General features: G+C 39.4%; 1 protein-coding gene across 6 annotated transcripts in view; it reads right to left on the bottom strand.

Annotated features, from left to right (window-relative positions):
* Positions 1–17,495, bottom strand: part of LOC120741485 (sodium/hydrogen exchanger 9-like) — a 57,985-nt gene that overhangs the window by 1,974 nt on the left and 38,516 nt on the right. Inside the window, exons 13-16 of one of the 6 annotated variants that reach the window (XR_005697634.1) lie at positions 11,024–11,130; positions 10,818–10,899; positions 8,227–8,272; positions 6,741–6,801 (exon numbers count right to left, since the gene is read on the bottom strand). Coding sequence is in view for 5 of the 6 variants with exons in the window: in XM_040044423.1 (XP_039900357.1) it covers positions 6,687–6,801; positions 8,227–8,272; positions 11,024–11,130 (268 nt within the window). In the remaining variant the exon portion in view is untranslated. Of the gene's footprint in view, positions 1–6,573; positions 6,802–8,226; positions 8,273–9,106; positions 10,900–11,014; positions 11,852–17,495 lie in introns of those variants that run through there. The other 5 variants (XM_040044424.1, XM_040044423.1, XM_040044422.1 and 2 more) reach the window with 5 other exon arrangements.

The following is a 17,495-nucleotide window of genomic DNA, read 5'->3' as shown; positions in this document are numbered from 1 at the left end:
TTAGTCATTCAAGCTTTAGGTACTTGAGCTATTTTTGTTCCAGATTCTTAAGCTGTTAGCATATTTAATATACATAGCTTTTGTCAGCTGAGTAGTTGTCTTAAGGAATAAAAGCTCCCATGCAACACAGAGAGATTTTCCAGGAGGGGATGTTGCATGAGAGCCAAAATCGAAATAAAAATAATTTGCTCAAGAAAAAAAAAAGGAAAGGTAGCAAATGGGTCGTTATCTAGTTTCAGCAAACTGGGTCAGCCTTGCATTTGATTGAAACTAGAGGCAAGGTCACGAATGTCTTATAAATGTGATAAAGTGCAGATATGTGCATTTTGATTTTCGATCAGCGTTGAGAGGAGACGGTGGAAGCGAAGCGGTGCAGGTGGCAGGTGGTTACTAAACAATAACAGTGGCATATTTATAAGCTCTGGTCTGAAAAGTGGAGGTGAGCATGTTTGTGACATTTCGGAGCCCCCTGCTAGCATCTAATTTATAATCACCTTTCTGCAAGGGGTCATACTTTCCTCAATTTTTGCTTTGGAGGGGAAAAAAAACAACAAAAAAACGGACAAATTCCTATTTTACCAGTGCCATCAGTGTCAACCTTTGTACCTCACTGCCTTTTATGAGTAATGTGGGACTAATGTGGCACAGAAGTGCACAGTCCTCTGGCATGCGAACAAAAGAACAAGGGTAAGTGGAAAATAATCTAATATGGAAATTGGTACCAGCTCTCGCCATTCGGGTTCTGTTGTTGAAAATGTGCAAGAGGTTGGAATTATAAGCACCATTCTGGCAGCTAACAGGATTTATTCATAAAATGTCTCAAATGAGAAACAAGGGGAAAGGGGGGGAGGGGTCTAAGGAGGGAGAAAAGGAGAGAATAATATCTTCCTTGGGATGTGCCTGAGTGAGTTGTCTTCCTGTTGGCACTGCGTCCTCCTGTTCCATGCTGGCATGATACTCGACAGTGATGGTAATTATAACTGCTGGTTCTGCTTTCTGCTACACAATGGTGTCAGATTATATGTGTGTGCGTGTGTGTGTGTGTGAAAAATTGCTGAGTAGTTATGTGGGGGTAGAAGACCAACTGCTGCTTCAGCCACCATCACAGCAAGCACAAGTCCCACGCTGCACAACCCGCAGGTAACCTTTTACTGACCTTTCATGAGTTAGGGCAAGTATTAGAGGTATAATACATGTGATCAGCTACTAGAGTTCAGAAACTACAAAGCAGGTTAGTGTGGTTTGGTTAAACGCTTGCTGCTTTTCAGGGGCTTCATGAAATCTTTTCATGCTATGTTTGCCAGGAAACCAACACAGATTTCAGCAAGTCATTCTAAGAAATGGTCTAGCACATAGCACGCAAAACGTCTCCAACAACAACACACTGTTTTTATCTAACGTAAGTTACTTATGCTATTTAAGAAATTGGTTGTAAATAGCCTGTTTATAACTTCTGTGACAAACTTTCCCATTGTTTTACCAGTATTTTAACATTTAAGCAAACGCTGTAGTCGGAAATGTCCAATACAAGCACTGTTACAGGCAGCCTTAATGATTACACATGAAATGTGAATCAATTAATAAACAAAAACGTCCAGTGGTACAACTAGTGAGGAAACAAGAGAACAGACAGAGGTTGCAGTTACCCTAACTCATCACACTCTCAACACCAATGCACAGTATTCTGATAAAACTTTGTAGGGGTGAAGAGTGGGGTCCAGTTAACAATCCATTAAAATTTCATGTACATCCACCAAGTACTTCAAGGCCCACTTATTTATTTATTTATTTATTCATAGGTAGAAAAATGACAAAAAGGCTTATAAATTAGGAAGTATCTCACAAGTGTGGTGTGTACTGTCGACATAGAAATACTGTATAAAAATGTAAAATATCATGTCACATTTAACCTCTGACCTCAATCTGAATTCCAAAGTGATGATAATGTTATATAGAGTTATTTAAAACTATGTTTCTTACCACCATTGTTTGCATTGAGAACATATAGGCATATAGGGAATTCAATATGTGTATTACTTTGGACCTCTGACCTCTTCTTCAAGGTCAAATAGGGTCAAGCTGTCATGAAAAGTTTTTTATTTTTGTTTTATCTTTAAAGAAAATATTGTCAAGAGAAAGAGGATGAGCTGCCTTGGCAGTTTGTGCTTTGTGTTTTTTTTTTTTTAAACTGAGTTGATAACATATCCCTAAGTTTATCTGTCAGTGACTCATCCAACCTGGAAGAGATAACTTTGTTAGACAGCAGCATCTACAACAGAGAGTACAAAAGCACACAGGAGTGTGAAACGTCAAAATATACCTTACTGACAGTACAATTACTGTACATTTGTAGCTCAGAGGACTGAGTTGAATTGGCCTCCTTCATTAAAGACTAAGACCTGCCGCATGAGATGCACGGCCTTTTGTTAGCCCCTTCCACTGATACACCCACTGTTCTCAGTACTGCTTATTCTCCTAAAGACATGGGAATTTCCATGATTGCAGACTTTGATTGCATTGCATAATGAATAAGTATACACGTCTTACATAAGCTCAAAATGTAAGGAGGAGATATTTACAGTGGGTACCACTATGCTCTACTTGGTGCTTCTTTGTTGTATGGTATTGTTTATCCTTGTAATGCTAAAAATATGGGTAACACGCCTAGACTTGATTTTCAAGCCACAGAACACCCATGTAATTAACGACATTGTACTTCTTTAACACGGGAGAAGACATGGGTGGCTTCTGGGATTCCAGATCCAAAACAAAAACATGTGGTTGCTGGGCTAACGCCACAGTATGCAAACCAATTCAGCTGGAAAGATCAAACAGGCTTTGATGTCCCCCAGAATGAGTGCTTGTCCTTATGAACCCTAAAGCCAGGCTGACGGGGAAACAGTTAAGGAAGCAGCAGTGTGCCTCAATGATGCAGATGGCGAGCCAAGTTGAGGCTCAATTACCTGGCAGCAGGATTCCGGCTGAGGCTCCTCTCACCTGGTCCACTTCAAAGCACCTTCAGAATATGTTTTTCCTCCTCATCAATAGGATACATTGGTCGGGCCTTTCATCCTGCTTCTCTCATCTCCTCTTTTCTCACCCGCTGTCATATTTGCATGCTGTACATGATTCCAAAAACCCATGATATATACACGAGGTCTGGTAAAAACACACAGTCTGTTAAAATGTGCAAGTTAACCCAATATTATAAGCTTTAAATATAGCCATGGCAGGAGTACAGTTCGTGTTTTTTTTGGCTTTTAATTGTGTGTTGCAACCAGCAGACATATCATACAAATGTTAGCATGCTAGCACATGTAGGGACTGGCTAGCTGGCTCTTTAAAAATAGTGAAGAACAGTCTGTCACAAGGCTACTGGTGAAGCTATTGCATAAGACAGAGACAGTAGATTACTATCATTTAAAATTTGGTCAGTGAATATAATTCTTTATCAAATTAACCCACTGCTCATTCTCAAGTCAATATTTAACATCTAAATATGTCTTAAACATTTAAATGGAAGCTGCAAAACTAGAAAGAAGAAACCGTTTCACGTAAACAGAACGGAAATATGTCCTAATCAGATCAGAGAATTTCTCAGTACACTCAACCACATCCACCTTGCTTGTGTTTTGTGGTTTAGTAGCCTCAACACTACATGTATTTGAATTTAATTACAACCTTTACAAACTTTATGGTTTCTAATCTGTCTGAAATATAAACCAATACTGCCTGTTAAAAACAGTTCTCAGAGTAAAATATAATAATAATAATAATAATGGATTGGATTTATACAGCGCTTTTCAAGGCACCCAAAGCGCTTTACAATACCACTATTCATTCACTCTCACATTCACACACTGGTGGATAATATGTCACAATGAACTCCTTTGAAATGATTTTCCAAGACTAAAACTTAAGACAGACTTATTGAAATGTTAGCAAAAATGACCCCGTTTACACTTGTTTACATGAAATGAATTTAGTCAGAGCTCAACCAGTAGAGGAATTTTAAGACCAATACTTGAGGGTTTAAACATCTGCTAAATGTGTGCTGCTGCGAAATTGCATAATTTTTTCAAAATCTGCTGAGCAATCTATGCAAGACCGACAGACAACATGGCTGAAGGGTGTTTCTCGCATCTCTTCTTTAGTTTTTAAATTTTTGTTTATCAGATAAAAAAAAAGAAACTTATACATAAAAATATTGCTGTAATATCAGCAACATTTGATAGATCAGTCAGGACTTCCTACATTGTTAATGTTATCAGTGGCATATGCACAAAGTTTGAGCTCTCTTTTTGGTGACTGAAATTCTAGCATTAGCTCTTTTTCCATAGACTGCTGTATTATATTAATGTGCCTTGCTAACAAAACCTGTTAGCATTAGCTGATAACTTAGCACTCTATCCCCTTATCCAAAAATGATCAGTTTTTCAAAAAAACCCTGGGCAGTATAAAAGAATTATTCCCTCTATTATCGTGAGGGTTACGTTCCAGGACCCCTGTGATAGGTGAAAAAGCATCAATTAGAAAGCATGTTTATTTTATTATTTTATGTACATCCAAAGGCAGGTGGTGCAGGGTGTTTTACATATAAAGCACCTTAAATGTGAGAATAATGCCTTGATCCATCGGCTGGATCAGCGATGTGGTGTTTGGTGGTAAGAATTTAATTTGTACACCTTCAAACGACAGGTCCCTTTTATTTCAATTTAATATTCTTTTAATATAAGTTTAAATAAATATGTGATATTTTCATTTCAATTGTTAGAAAACGGTTATTTTACTGCAAAAATAATTACTAATTTTAGGCCATACATAGTTAAACATGTTTGTTTAATCTAATCTCAGGGTGTAGCTTGTTACTGTTAGCCAATATACAGTTTTACAGTCAGATCTACCCTCTCTCGTCGTATCTGGTTTCAGAACTACACCTACCAGCTCTCACTGTTCATGAGTAACATATTTAATACCTCACAGTCTCAGGCTACTGTTTCAATGTGTCTCAAGACGTAACAAGAACACAGACTACACACACACTTTATACTACTTATTTTAATAGTTATGAGCGGACCATGACTTTTCAGGAAAGGAGGGACACAGGGACCTTCCTTTCCTTTTTGATCTCTTTCTGTGAGATCAGTAAAGAAGAGACAAACTTTTGAGAAACATTTATTTCATATTCTTAGATATCCCTATAAAATTTAAATAGATAATTATATAACCCTTTTGAGTGTTTAGGAGTTACTTATGTTATTTATAACTCTTCCTGCTTTAATGTAAGTTACATCAAAGAGAAGAAGGGAAAAAACTCTGTATTAAACTATCAGTCATGTTTGAAGACACTCACCCATTCATTTTCATGGGTGCCGGTATAAAAAAATGTATTTAAATATATTTTGCATGCTGCCAAAATAATATTAACCTTGTAGCCTGATTTGTTTCATAATCAAAGGTCAGCTACGTAGCCGGGATAATGCCATTTCTGCACTCTCATTCAATTAAAAAGCACAAAACCCCCCCCCAAAAAACAAACAAAAGCTCAATTACGCATTAAATGACTATTCTTAATGATGATGCCATCAATCCAACATTGCACTGTTTTGCAGAAGAGATAAAGCCCATAAAGTAAGATGATGTGCTCCTTACCAAGCACCAGGTCATGAAGTCATTAGGGAGCAAAATTCAATTAGCTTAAACTTAATGCAATCCTCGTGAAATCTTCCTGCAAAGAGTACAACTGTTTTCCTTCTCCAACTACACTCTCTGCTTACAAGAACATCTTACCACGTTGTTAACACCAACAGAGGCGGCAATAGTTAAGCACTTTGGGAAATAACACATACTATTGTGCAGTTGGGGAGGGAAGTTCAACAGCATTCCCACAGAATAAGTTTGCAGCTAGTAAACCCTTAACTTTGTTTAGAATAAAGACTGACAGAGAAGCAAACTGTTTGCTTTGGAAATGAACTTTAGAGGTCCTGGCCAGATTTTGTTATCCTCAGACAGTCACTATAGCTGACTGGCCCTTTATTTATTGTTGCTACAGACAAGAACATCAACCTTTACCAAATGCAAATATATATATTTTCCAGATTGTTGCAAAATAAAATACAGGTGGACAATGGAGTAAATTTCTGAATGCAACCTGTGAATTTATCTAATAACGGCAAAGGAATGTACAAAATGTATTCTTGCACGGAGCAAAGACTGTGCAGTTTTGGTCCACAGAAATGAATTATAAATAATTTAAATATTAGATTTTAGATATAATATAATATTTGCTGCTTTTCTATCTGGAAAAGGAGTGCATTGTTGGAGTACTCTTTTAATAGTCACGATATTCATAAGAAGTGATTGCTGAGAACTGTCACATGAGAGAAGTCACATGGATAATCGTGTTTAAAAGTTGACTTGAAAATGAAGAGCCTCTTAGATAAATGCATCCTAAAGAATCGTTTATATCAGGGAAACTACAATGAGAGCATGTGTGCAAATGGTCCTAATATAGCTGCACAAAGGAGGTCATACACAGTGTATGTTTGCTAGCAGGCCACACACGTTCTTTCTGAACTTTCTGTTTGTCCTGATAGATAAGGGTCTTTCTTCAAAGTCTATGTAATGAAGCACTATTTTTTTCTGATACTCACAGAACAGTAGGGCTCCACAGAGCGCTGCGTTAATTATTGTGAGTGCAAGCAGATGTAAGAGTGCTTTGGAGAAAAAAGCAGTGAAAGGATACTTGTAGTCGAGAGAGTGCCACAGGCCCTGTGTTGTGTCTGGCCTCTCTGTAGCAATCTGTAAACCAGAAGAGAACCAATGTTACTCGCCGACAAACAAAGCCCGTCTGCAGTGGGCTGTATACGGTGCTTGATGGAAATGCCGAAAACCTGCACCTGTGCATGGTCAGCAGGGCCATATCACATGACCACAGCTTGAACAAGAGGGTCAGACCTAATAAAGGGAAAATCCTATTCCCAAAAACTGAACTACCAATAGAGATCCCTCCTCATTACAGTAAGAACAACTGCTCTGGTCTTGCATGCATTCAACTGTTTCCATAAAAAAAGAAATAAAAAAGCTCGTCTCCCCACTGGGATCCTCCTCCAGCTTTACTTGGCCACACTATCTATTTGGCCGCTTGATACCAGAGAGATGCCCAGACCTTGTCCCATTCATAGCGTGCAGATAATCGTCAGTTCAAATAAGAGAGTGAATGGCGAGCTGCTGGGAAGCAGCGATGGCAGGGTGGGTGTATGCACAACAAAAGGCCACACTCAGAGGGCCTTTGTTGTGTTCTGTTCTGGATATTGCGCAGACCATCACTCAAAGCGAAAGCGAAACCGCATTTCCTCTTGAAGTGTTCTTCACTTTAATGCCATGTGGTCTTAAAATAAACAGCAGACCCAAGATTAAAGGCTGGAAGCCCATTATGTGTCAGTAGGAGAGGATGGAAGGATATGCTGTAAGTACAATATTTGCAGAAATTATACATATTAGTAACACCCTATAATGTACAGTTCTCAATATTTAAATAAGAAATAGTGTGAAAGAAGAATGTGTTGACCACAAAACCACTCGAAGTTTTATAGTCATGTGACTGCCCTCTCTCACATGTTCAGCGAAGCTTGCTGCTTCCAGTGCGGCACAATGCGTATGTAGGCAGAATCACTTCTTGTAACACAGTGAAATGTAAGTGACTGTGTGACAGTCAATATTAGAAGCTGTTGGGCCAATACTTGTTTTTTTTGGCATTGAGCATATTCTTGGAAGCATTATTTTCTTAAGCTTAATGTGCACTCTTTCTAACTAGAGAAGCCCCCTGAAACAAATCAGATAAATTCGTAAACAGACTGCAATGATGTTCAAGCTTCAGCATGTTAAAGCACACGGAATGACAATTAACTCGCCGTAACCCATCGATAAACAGTGGCACTAATATACAATCTTCTAAATGGGATTGGAGAAGCGATGCCTGCACATCAATGCAAATTGTGCTGAGAAGGATTTAGAAAGCACCGATTAAAAAAAGGATCAATTTGGAATATTTAGCCAAATCCAGTTATTTGACAGTCACATAATATGTGGTGCATAAAGAAGGAAGCTGATAAACATTTCTATTAAAAAAGGCAAAATTTGATCCCAGAAAGAAAAACAAGAGGATGAATAAATATAGTGAATTTAGAAAAAAGATTTATCTATAGTAGAAGCAAGTGCGCTTACCTCAAAAATGCAGTCCTCCTGGTTTTCATCTGGATCCACCCCCACTCTGGAGTGAATTAAAATAGAAGTACAGTGAAATCCTGACTCACTGTGCAATAATAATAAGAATTTCCAATAAGAAGAAGAATTCTCAGATGCTTTTGCTCTATAAGAATAGAACAAAGGTATTGGAGAAAATCTCCAATCCCGGTGAAACTATACATGTTTGAATAGTCTAATGCTGCATGCAGCTTAGCAGGGAAGGTGACAGTCAGTCCTGTAACACGGTTTAGTTCTGAACATGACCTTTCAAACAGTTTCATCAAAATCAGCCTCATCTTCCACATCACACTGGGAAAATGTCAGCTGGGTAAACCTTTGATAAATGACAAACAGCGACGCAATTATGCTCGATATCATGCGCGGCTGCTGTTATTATCCTGTCAAGGTGTGTGGACCCCACTTTGCTGCGACAGGGCAGGGAGGAGAGGCCGACTGGCTGCTTGTTCACTCTGAGCTGAAATACAGTGACTCAACAACAGCCCGACACAGTCCCCATGAGCCACTTCATCTCGTAATGAGAGTGTTATTTCAGAGTGTGCGTGCATTTGCTGCTTTTAAGCCTAAAACTGTCAGACTTTCTTAAAGCCAAATGGTGAAAATCTTGATATAACGACCTACCACCTGCAATCATCTACATATATACGACTGCACAAAACAGTGCACCAGCAGCACCATCAGTAGACTGGGGGCTTAAAGAGATGCAGGGAGGGAGATGGCTGTCGATTCTTGTTCCTGCAGGTCAGCAGTTAACTCTAATAGCCTGACATTACTGCTCGGGACATTTTGAAATAGCCTTCTGTGCGTTTGTGTGTGTATGTGTGCTTTTGTTTGTTTGTTTTTTTTAGTGTGCTATACTAAAGCCTTTTACTAAGAATGCAGTGCAATAACACAAAAGACAGGAGATTCTCATCAGAGCATTACAGCTCTGCGAATGGTTGTACAGATTGTGTCTTGGCAGCCGTTCTTCCATAATCCATCTCTTTGTCAATGTTTGTCTTGACTGTGCTTCAGTTTCTCCCTCTCAGATGACTGCTCATCTTGTTTTTGCTTCTCGAATTTCAGCTTAGTCTTTGTATTTTCTACAGTACAGTGGAGGCTGCTTTGTGCCTCAGTGTGACACAGATGCTGTGGTTTGAAGCTGTCATAAAGAAAAATCTGGACGTGAATGTATTTGTTGTCTCACCTGCTATACGCTGGTAGCATATCCTATTACAGAGTTTTCTCTCTTTGTCACCTAATAAATCTAAAGGGTCTAATATAACGATAACCCGAGTAAACACAACGTGCAATTTTTAAATGATGATTTCATTTGTCGAGAGAAAGAAGCTATCCAAACCTACTTGACCCTATGTGAAAAAAATAATTGTCCCCTAAATCTAATAACTGGTTATGTTGCTCTTGGCAGCAAGAACTACAATCAAGCATTTGTGATAACTGGCAATGAGTTTTTCACATCACCGTAAAGGAATTTTTGGGCCACTCTTCTTTGCAGAATTGTTTTAATTTGGAGAGTTTTTCGAGCATGAACGGCTTGTTAAGTTCATGCCCAAGCACCTCGATCTGATTTAAATCTTGACTTTATCTATGCCACTCCAAAACCCTTTGAATCCATTCAGAGGTGGACTTGCTGGTGCGTTTCCCAACATTGTCCTGCTGCAAGCGCGCTTGAGCTTCAGGGCACAAACTGATGGCTGGACTCTCCTTCAGGAGTTGCTGGTAGAGAGCTGAATTCGTGGTTGCATCAGTCATACCAACTTGTTCATGTACTGACGCAACAAAGCAGCCCCAAACCATCACACTACCGCTACCATGTTTAACTGTTGGCTTGATGTTGTTTTTATGAAATGCTGTGCTAGTTTTACAGCAGATGTTAAGGGAGTCAAGTTTCTCATCAGTCCACAGAATATTTTTTAAAAAGTCCTTAACTAAGGAAGGAGGCTTGCATTTCTTTAGATGCTGCTCTGGGTTCTTTTGTGACCTCCTGGAGGCGTCATCGAGTAATTTGGATAAACCGGCCACTCCTGGGAAGTTTCATCAGTGTTTCAAATTTTCTCCATTTGTGGATAATGTTCTCACTCTGATACACTGTAATCACGAACCCCTAAATATGAATAATTCTTCCTTTCCAGACTGACAGATGTCAATTATTTTCTTTCTGATCTGTTTCTTTAGACTGTGGCTTGATGTGTTGCTATTTGAGATCTTTTAGCTTACATCACTTTGTCACATAGGTGCTATTTAAGTGATTTCTTGATTTAACAGATCTGGGAGTAATCAGGCCTGTGTGTAGCTAGCGAAACTGGCCTCATATGATTAATCACAGCTTCTATCACATCATCAGTTTTTACCTTACATCACTTAACCCCAGCCGTCGTTCTCCTCTTCTTTTTAATGTAACATTTTTCATATCGCTATCGTCTCTACCCTTTCTTTCCCCTTTGTCTTCCAACCCCACTTCATCTTCTCTTTGCTAATTTGTCTCCCCTTTTAGCATTTCAATATCCATTTCACTCTCTCAGATCGCTCTTCCTGTCATCACCACCTCTCACCTTCTCTCAATCCTCGTTCTTCTTTCTCACCACCATCTCTCTCTCCTCTATTTTCTCACCACCACGTGGATCAATTCTTTCTCTCAAGAGGAACAGAAAGGGAACTGAGATCAAATTTGTGCTGAATTATTCTTAAATTCCCTGAGAACTGCTTTTATCATGCAAGGGCTAAAATGGAACAATTTATTTTAGGACTGTGGAAAAACCTTGTGGATGGGGCAGGCTGTGACAGGCACATGCAGCCTGCATTGCATGTGACGCATCCCCTTCAGCTGGTGGAATGCATTCTGTGGCGACAGGCTCTGTCGCTGAGCTGAAAGAAAGAGGAAAGGGCAGATATGTTGCAAGGGAAGCGAACGAGAAGAGAAAGCTGCGGGTGTGAGCAAAGAGGAGATGGCGAGTGCAGCAAAAAACAACAACAACAACAAAAAAAGTAGTTTTGAGTTTCTTGAGTATGACGGAAGAATATCTTTGCTGACAGTGTCAGAATGAGTGGATGCTATGTTGGAGAGTGTGTGTGAGAGGCAGGGAGAGTGAGTGAAAGATAGGACAAGACAGCCAGAGACAGAGAAAGAGGGAGAGACATAAAAGAGAATGGAAAAACAGTTATGTGGGGCTCTCACTCAATCCCAATGCAAGAGCGGAACAAGGAGATAACAAGGCAGTGGGTGTTTGTGAGCCGGTGTCCTTTCACGGCCTTGCTTTTCAAATTGATACGCACCCTGTGCACTGTTACCTTAACAGTCAGTGCACTGGGATTCAGACAAATCAAGTCCAAACTAACTACCCTGTGACTGTGAGTTCACATGAATAACTCTGTAAATGAATTAAAGTGGACAGCCAGGGGAACGCAGCGGGAGAGAAAAGAAAGCGCAACAGAGGAGGAAATGCGTGTAAACTTTGCATAAATTTATATCTACTACAGGAAAATAGGGGAGCTGAGTCATAGATACTTTTGTAATGAGCCTCCACAGGAATATGCGATCCTCCCATGGCCCACTTGTTTCTCCAAATGAGGCAGAGTTACCCCCATTCTGTAAGGAAATCACATCCCATGCAATAAAAGTCAGTCAAAAAGAAATTCACCGAGGAGCAACTCGATCTCCTGCAATCTGGCAAGATTGTAAGACAGAGTTGGTGCTCCTGTTGTGCAAGTCCTCAGCATTGTCCAAAATCAGTGGCCTTTTTATGTGCTGATACAATCATGTGTTGCAATAAGCTCCAGTGCTCCTCAAACATCTCTGGACATATTCCAGGATGACACAACACTTTGTACGGGACCCTTACTTGACGACTCATCTGGTTCTTTGGGGGAACTTTGCTATTAATAACAGCATGTTTTTAGGCCTGAGTTCTTTTATGTAAGAGAATGAACTTTTTTTCTTTACCTTATCTTGCGCAGCCATACATAAAAGCTGGAATTACACAGCAGAAAGCACCCTCGCACACTCATAAATATCTCCTTACAAGTTAATACTTCCACTGTGCCTGAGAGAGAAGTGGAAGAGCGAAATAACTTGGCCTTGGGCAATGACGAAGTATGCGGTAGGAATGTGTACGCGCAAATGTATATGTGCCCGCGTCTCCATTGGACTGTTATCACTCTAGCTGACAGTAATGGGCTGATAAAGCTGAGCTCACTGTCTTGCAGGCACACTGAACATGAAGCCCCCTGAGAGACTACAACTGCTTTGCATGTATACCTCATTTATACACTGGGGGGAGTCTACAGGTAGTGTCTCAATGTGTTTGGCGGAGATTTTGCCCCCCAAAAAACGACTTGCAATTGTTTATTAAGGAAAAGAAAATGAGATATAATTGGAAGCTTAAGTTAAGAACAATCAAATAAGCTTCTTTTTAAGTTCAAGAGCTCAAGGATGAAATACTTAGCAGGCAGGGTAAATTAAGTTACAGCACTCCTCCCTTGTGCTGCGCAGGCGATGTACAAGTTCTTTTTTTCACTGCTCCGAGAGAGAGGCAGGGGATAAGGAAAACACGGAAGAAAATCGAAATAGGGAGGGGGCGAGACAAAGACAAAGAGGCAGAATCTCACAGGGACTGTGTTTGCACTATACTGTGAGTATGGACAAGAGGAAAGCTCATCCTTCCAGTTTCCTGTTTGAAAATCCCATTTGGCTGTTCTTCTCACCGGGGACACACTGATATCATATTTGACAGCTCTCAGGAACAGAGCCTGGAACCAAAGCTGACACATACGCAAGGATATTTTCTGGGTTTAAATTCTGCCCCACAGACTTTCCAGCTACAGCAAACACACTTTACCCCCAATCATAACTACAGAGTACTTCCAGAAAACAGAGCACTTTAAATAAAGTATTGAATGTAAGTGTACAGATGCTGTTACATACGTCATATCATATAAAGGCGACCGCAAGCTCAACGGAAGCAAAATACATGTACATGTGTGTATTTGAATAACAACTAATTTATTGCACTACAGTTAATTCATCAGTAAAAGTGAGTAGATGCTACAGGTTATACGGGTTATATCGCAAAAAGGACGTATATGACTATACTCCAGCTCTGGCATTGAGCTAAAGAAATAAAACAAAATAAAATCCCCAAACAGTGCAGACATCAATACCTGCAATGACTCGTAGGCTGGTTTTAAGATTTCAATGTAGTGTAGGCTTGGCACTGACAATAAAAAAAAAGCAGCAGTTCAAGTAAAGCAAAGATTAAATTAAAGACGTGCCCCCCTCTCACTCTGCGAGCATTACGTGTAAGTAAACACAATGACACACATGATTATGACTTCATAAGACGTGTAAATATATTCGCCTGATCCTTACATGGCATTTATACTTTGCTAGCAATGTGAATTTAAAAACCTTGCGGGCTGCAGGAGCTGCCGAAGAATAACACTGAAGTTATCGATATGCGATGACTAACCACAATCACACGTTATCTGAAACAAAATCCTGAACTTGAACTGCAGATGTCATGAGAAAGTCGAGCCAAGAGCTCTCTCACACCCACAAAACTCTAGCACCCCACCGTGAGCTCTGCAGTGCGATCAGCTCCACAACTATGCACGAAATGAAACCTTCAAGTGCCTGAACAGTCAAGCGCGACTGTTTAAGACATTACATATTGTGCAAGATACTGCAATCTTGGATTTGGACAATAGAACATAATGTCTTTCCAAGCTTTAAGACAGATAAGTTCACGCGGTCATGGCCGAGCCCTGTATCGCTCAGTGTTATGACTCTGCTGTGGATAAGGACATAAAACTGGAACACAAATTTCCCTTCCTGATACTGCAGTCTAGCAAAACAAAGCGTCATAAATGACCAAGTCCTCGACTGTAATATGTAGGTCGATCTACAAAGACCCAGAATGTGCTTTAACCTAAATTTCAAATCACTTGAGCTGGTGTAAAAATAAAACTGGCAGGGTAGTGTAGAGGGACGCGTGTGCCTGAGATGCACGTGTACTGAAGATATTAGCGGGATGCGCAAAGCATTTACATAAGTGCACGGTTCGTTGTCCTCTTCTTATCTCATCTAACCAGGCAAAACTTTTTATATGCTCTGCCATTTTGCTCACTGATGAATGATCACCCACTCAGCAGATGTCCAAATATTATGTTATCTTTTCTGTTGTTTGAACTGAGCTATGAGATATCGATGGCCAGAAATAACTCTGGATATGTAATACCAAGTTGGACGTTTTGGCTAGTCAGAACCTTGAGCAAATTACTCACAGATTTAGCACAGTCATTGCAATGGAATTTTCCCATTTTTAAAATACATTTGTTATAACTTGGGCTGTATTTTTTATGCATTTAATTTGCATTTCATGTAGACAAAAGACTTTAATCAACTAAAAATTTAAACAATCTGCCTGAGAAGTGATAGCTAAACCCCTTTGCCTTCAAAAATGCCTTAATTCAGAGATTAGATAGATAGATAGATGACGCTGGAAGCATTCCCCAGAGATTTTGGTTCACATTGACATGTTAGCATCAGTCAGCTGCTGTATGATATGAATCTCCCATTGCACCAAATCCCAAAAGGTGCTCCACTGGATTGAGATCTGGTGACTGTGGAGGCAACTTGAGGGCAGTGAACTCATTGTCCTTTGAGTTTGAGATTGTCTGAGTTTTGTGACATAGTTTGCGTACCACAGAAAATGGGTACACTGTGGCCATAATGCAATAGTGGTGAGCAACAATACTCATACTCAACTGGTACTAAGGGATGCAAGAGATAATCCCTCATTATACCACCAGCAATTTAGTTCAATTCAATTTCCGCCTCAAGGCGCTTTATATGGTGTGGTAAAGACCCTACAGCCTGGACTGCTGATACAAGGCATGCACTCCACCATCTGAATGTTGCAGCAGTAACCAACACTCATCAGTCCGGGCCATGTCTTTCCAATCTGTTGTCCAATTTTGTGTGAATTGTAGCCTCAGTTTCCTGTTCTTCGCTGACAGGAATGGCACCCGGCCATTCTCTTCTGACCTCTGGTATTAACAACAAATTTTTGCCAAGTCAACTACTGCTCACTGGCTATTTTCTCTTTTTCAGACACTAGAGATGGTTGTGTGTGAAAATACGAGTAGATCAGCAGCTTCTGAAATACTCAAACCAGCCCATCTGGCTCTAATAACCAAATTCAAAGTCACTTAGATCAATTTTCTTCCCTATTTTGATGCTTGGTTTGAACTTTTATGTTTATATTCAGTCTGACGAATTAAAGAATCAATCAAAACGTCTCTTTACGGTCATACATGTGAATGTGTGCTGTGCAATAACAGAAAATACAGAAATTCTGGAAATATTACTTCATCACATTTTTGCACAGATGAGATTAGGAGATTAATAGCAGTCTAGTCTTTGAACAACAACACAATAACGCCACAGCAATCAGCTGCACATATTTCTCTAAGGACTGGTAATAGGGGAAAACATCTACCACCCTAAGTAACATTACCACCTACCAGCAACTCTAAAGCTCACCAATTACAACCCCAATTCCAAAAAAGTTGGCATCATGTGTAAAATGTTAACACAAACAAAATGCAATCATTTACAAGTCTCACAAACACTCATTTTATTCACAATAGAATGTATAAAAACGTATCAAATGTTTAAATTGAGAAATTTTACTACTGTTTGTTAAACATTAGCTCATTTTGAATTTGACAGCAACACGTCTTGAAAAAGTTGGGACTAGGGCAACAAAAGGCTGGAAAAGTAAGTGGTGCTAAAAAAAAGAAAGAGCTCGAGGTACATTTTGCAATTCATTAGGTTAAATAGCAGCAGGTCAGTAACATGACTGCGTATAAAAAGAGCTTCTTAGAGAAGCAGAGTTTCTCAGAAATAAAGATGGGCAGAGGATCACAAATCTGCAACAACAACCAAAAGTCCAAAAACAATGGTCGAGTATCTCATCGTGTTGCATTAGTTTCTATCTAGAAAGACACCACTGATACTGAAAGGTATACACAGGTTTCAGAACAACACATGCTCCCATCTAGATGATGTCATTTTCAGGGAAGACCTTGGATTGAATGACATATCAGACAAAAACGGGACAACAGTCATCTCCAAAAGGTCCAGCTGCAGGTCTCCTCAGATGTTTATGGGCTGAAGGGAAGAAGAAGAAGAGTGGATGCTACACAGTGGCCATGTCCCAACTTTTTGAGAAGTATTACTGCCATCAAATTCAAAATGACCTTCAATTTGTCCCCTCATTTGATATTTTTCTGTATTCTATCGTGAATAAGTGAAAGAAAATGGATCGATGGAAATTTCTCTCATTTTATTTGAGTTTGTGAAAAACTAATTTAAGTGGCTGCTGGCTGTAATTGTCATGAATTGTGAGGTCGAGGACTCAAAGCATACTTTATTTTAGGCAGAGAAATGCCCAAAGTCCATATGTACGCACAGGTGAATCGAATCTAGATAACACGACAAAGGGCAAGAAAATCTAAGTGCAAAACACACAAATTAAAACACAAAGTAACTAACCAATACACAGACTACACACACATATATGTAGCAACCTAACATTAGTAGTGTGGAATGAGATATAAACCCTAATCATGATTAACAAAATAAAAACAGTAATAATATCACTAATAATAAAATATTGTAAATCGTAAACTAGGGGATACAAACTAAGTACTCAAAATCCTGAGTATAAAACTGAGGATCATGATCAGTAGTATTACATGTGATCAGTTACAAAGGTGCTTTCTGCTCAAACTACTTTGTTAGATAAATCCATTATGGCTTATGTTTCAGCTGTTTTGAGTGTAAAAGAAAGTGTAGGCACTATCAGATAAATGAAATGTTGGAAAAATAACAATTTTTCAATATAACGTAGTAGGAAATTTATATTTATATGTATTTTTGACTATTTATTTTCTCATCTTAGAACAAGTTAACCATAGCACAATGCCATCTTCTATCTAGATCCTGCTGTGCATCATATTATATACAAAGCAATGTAAAAAACAACAAAGAATATTACTGAATGTCAGTATTTCCTCACTGTGTGAACTGCTGGCCATCAGTTTTTCAAACAGTGTCACTTCAGCAGGAAGGAACGTTTTTAGCATTATAGCCAGCTGAGTTGCTGGAGGTATCCAAAGATGGCTGGGAGTGGAGAAGCCTGTGCGAGCCAAAGATATTATTATTGCAC

This window comes from Simochromis diagramma, unplaced genomic scaffold, assembly GCF_900408965.1.
Source record: "Simochromis diagramma unplaced genomic scaffold, fSimDia1.1 OVJJ01000602.1, whole genome shotgun sequence".
In the NCBI taxonomy this organism is placed as follows: Eukaryota; Metazoa; Chordata; class Actinopteri; order Cichliformes; family Cichlidae; genus Simochromis; species Simochromis diagramma.
The sequence above is the reverse complement of the archived record's forward strand: the minus strand, read 5'-3'. Positions and strand labels throughout refer to the sequence as shown.